This window comes from Austrofundulus limnaeus, unplaced genomic scaffold (genome assembly GCF_001266775.1).
Source record: "Austrofundulus limnaeus strain Quisiro unplaced genomic scaffold, Austrofundulus_limnaeus-1.0 Scaffold201, whole genome shotgun sequence".
Lineage (NCBI taxonomy): Eukaryota > Metazoa > Chordata > Actinopteri > Cyprinodontiformes > Rivulidae > Austrofundulus > Austrofundulus limnaeus.
In genome coordinates this window covers 50883-53019 of record NW_013952603.1, presented here as the reverse complement: position 1 = coordinate 53019, position 2137 = coordinate 50883, and the positions used below count along the sequence as shown (strand labels likewise).

Sequence of the window (2137 nt, the reverse complement as noted above, 5' to 3'; positions counted from 1 at the left end):
ATATTAAAGAACTGTTCTTGTTAATTTGATGAAAACATTTTAAATATCCAGTGCACTCACATCAGAATAACTTTTAGATTTGTTGTTAGAATAATCGATTAATCGAAAAAATAATCGTTAGATTAATCGATTAGAAAATAATCATTTGGTACAGCACTAATAAATATAAGTATTTCCATGAATAAAAATATTTGTAAATAAAGTTAAATATTTTGAAATGCATAAAAAGTTACAAAACAACAATTTTCTAATTTAGCTGAATATATGTGTGCCTAAAATCAGACAAAATACACAAAATGTTTGGAGAAATATATAAATAACTGTATTAAAAGGCAAACGAAAGTTATTGTACAAGACTGTTGAGCCAAAGTGTTTCTCCTCATTCAGTTTTAATGGTACACCAAAATAAAAGATCTTAACTTCAGCTCCAGCCACAGATCACACTCAGGCTGCTCCTTGTAAAGTCATGTTTGAGGTGTGCGACATTTAGAGCAACGTCGTTGCTCAAGTTAAGAATTCGCTGACTCATCAGAAGGAGAGCTGGTAAAATGATGCGTAAAGTCCTGCGAGTGCTGATAGACAACTCCTGGAGAAGGGACATTAGATAATGAGGGTGTTTTCCCCACGCTGTCTATCTGTGCACCTCACACAGTGTTTACCTCGCAAAAAGTCTTAACTTGTTGTTCCTGGTCTGATTTTTTTTTCTTTCAACCCACAGAGATGTGAGCTCTGCCCCCACAAAGATGGAGCCCTCAAGAGGACGGACAACGGAGGTAGAGCCACACTCACTCACATCTGTGCCTCCACTCTTATGTTTGCCGTCTTTAATTGCACATCACCAGCAAGTTGAAGGGCCATGAGCGTGCTGGGAGAGTTATGTAGCTTGTTTGTTGTGTGCGCTGCCTCCCTGAACCGTCCTGGCCGGTCCGTGTTTTATGGGGGCGTGTGAGTGTGTGTGTATGTTTATGAGGGGGCGGGGCCAGGACGGGTATAGTGCGTGGCCTGTGAGGAGTCTCTTCTCTCGGGGTTCATTGAGAGGTCATCTTGGTGGAGACTGTAAATATTCTGTGTGTGTGTGCGTGTGTGTGTCAGTCAGAGAGAGAGACACAGCTGTGGGATTGTGTCCAGGCCTGCAGGGAGGCATCAGGACAACACTAACACACACCGTTTTACTACTTTCTCTTTTATTTTAGCCTTCCCATGACCCCTCTCTATCTCTTTGCTTTTTCTCTGCATTTTTCTCACCATCTTTCTCCCTCTGCTTTGGCTCTCGTCAGCTCTCTGTCACTTGTTGATCTGCGTTGTTGTTGTTTCAGGTGGGCGACGTAGAGGAATTTGACTAAATAAGAAGTAAAAAAAAATAGGCAYAACCACACCTACTATTGTTTCAGACTTTAGTTCATTTTAAAGATGCGATAATTACTTTACATACATAATTAATAGGGGTGCAACGATACAGAAAATTCATGATTTGGTTCGATAATTTAGTCTCACGGTTCAATATTTTTTCCACACAAAAAAGAGAAATTTCCATGCCCTTTACCTTGTAATTTGTTTAAATTAATTATGAACATTTATTTAACCTCAAAAGTACAGTTTTTAAATTACAGAAACAGCAAGTTTCTCAGTGGATATGCGCTCAAAAATGCAGCCTAGGTGGAGTAGTCGAACACAGATCCACTGATCCTTCAACACAGAGCATCTTCAGAGGAACGTTGATAAAATAAATTTTAAAAATCTGAATTGTTTGATACAAGTGTGTATTGAAACTAAAGTACTGTACTGAACGGTTTGATAAGGGTAAATATATTGTTGCACCCCTAATAATTATTTAGTTTGTTGGAAAGGAACTCTCATAATTCATCTGATTAGTCTGATTTTTTAAATTAATAATAGAGCTGAATGTGTTTTTATACCTGTGACAACATGTAGCACATGACCAAAACTTAAGCTGTAAATCAAATAAATATCTGAGCACGCTTGACATTGATAATTCTTGATGTTAATTCAGCAAACCAAATGGGGTTTATACAGCAGGTAAAATAAGGATTGAACACGTCAACATTTTTCTCAGTAAATATATTACTAGAGGTGCTAATGACATGAAATTTTCACCAGATGTCGGAAACAACCCAAG

The 2137-nt window shown here is 37.9% G+C and overlaps 1 protein-coding gene across 1 annotated transcript in view; it reads left to right on the top strand.

The window, feature by feature from the left end:
- The window catches only part of mllt10 (MLLT10 histone lysine methyltransferase DOT1L cofactor), a gene marked incomplete at its 3' end in the record, with an annotated part of 50116 nt that overhangs the window by 7175 nt on the left and 40804 nt on the right, over positions 1 to 2137 (top strand). The window contains 1 exon segment of the mRNA XM_014018745.1: positions 719 to 773. Within this exon segment, the coding sequence (XP_013874199.1) occupies positions 719 to 773 (55 nt within the window).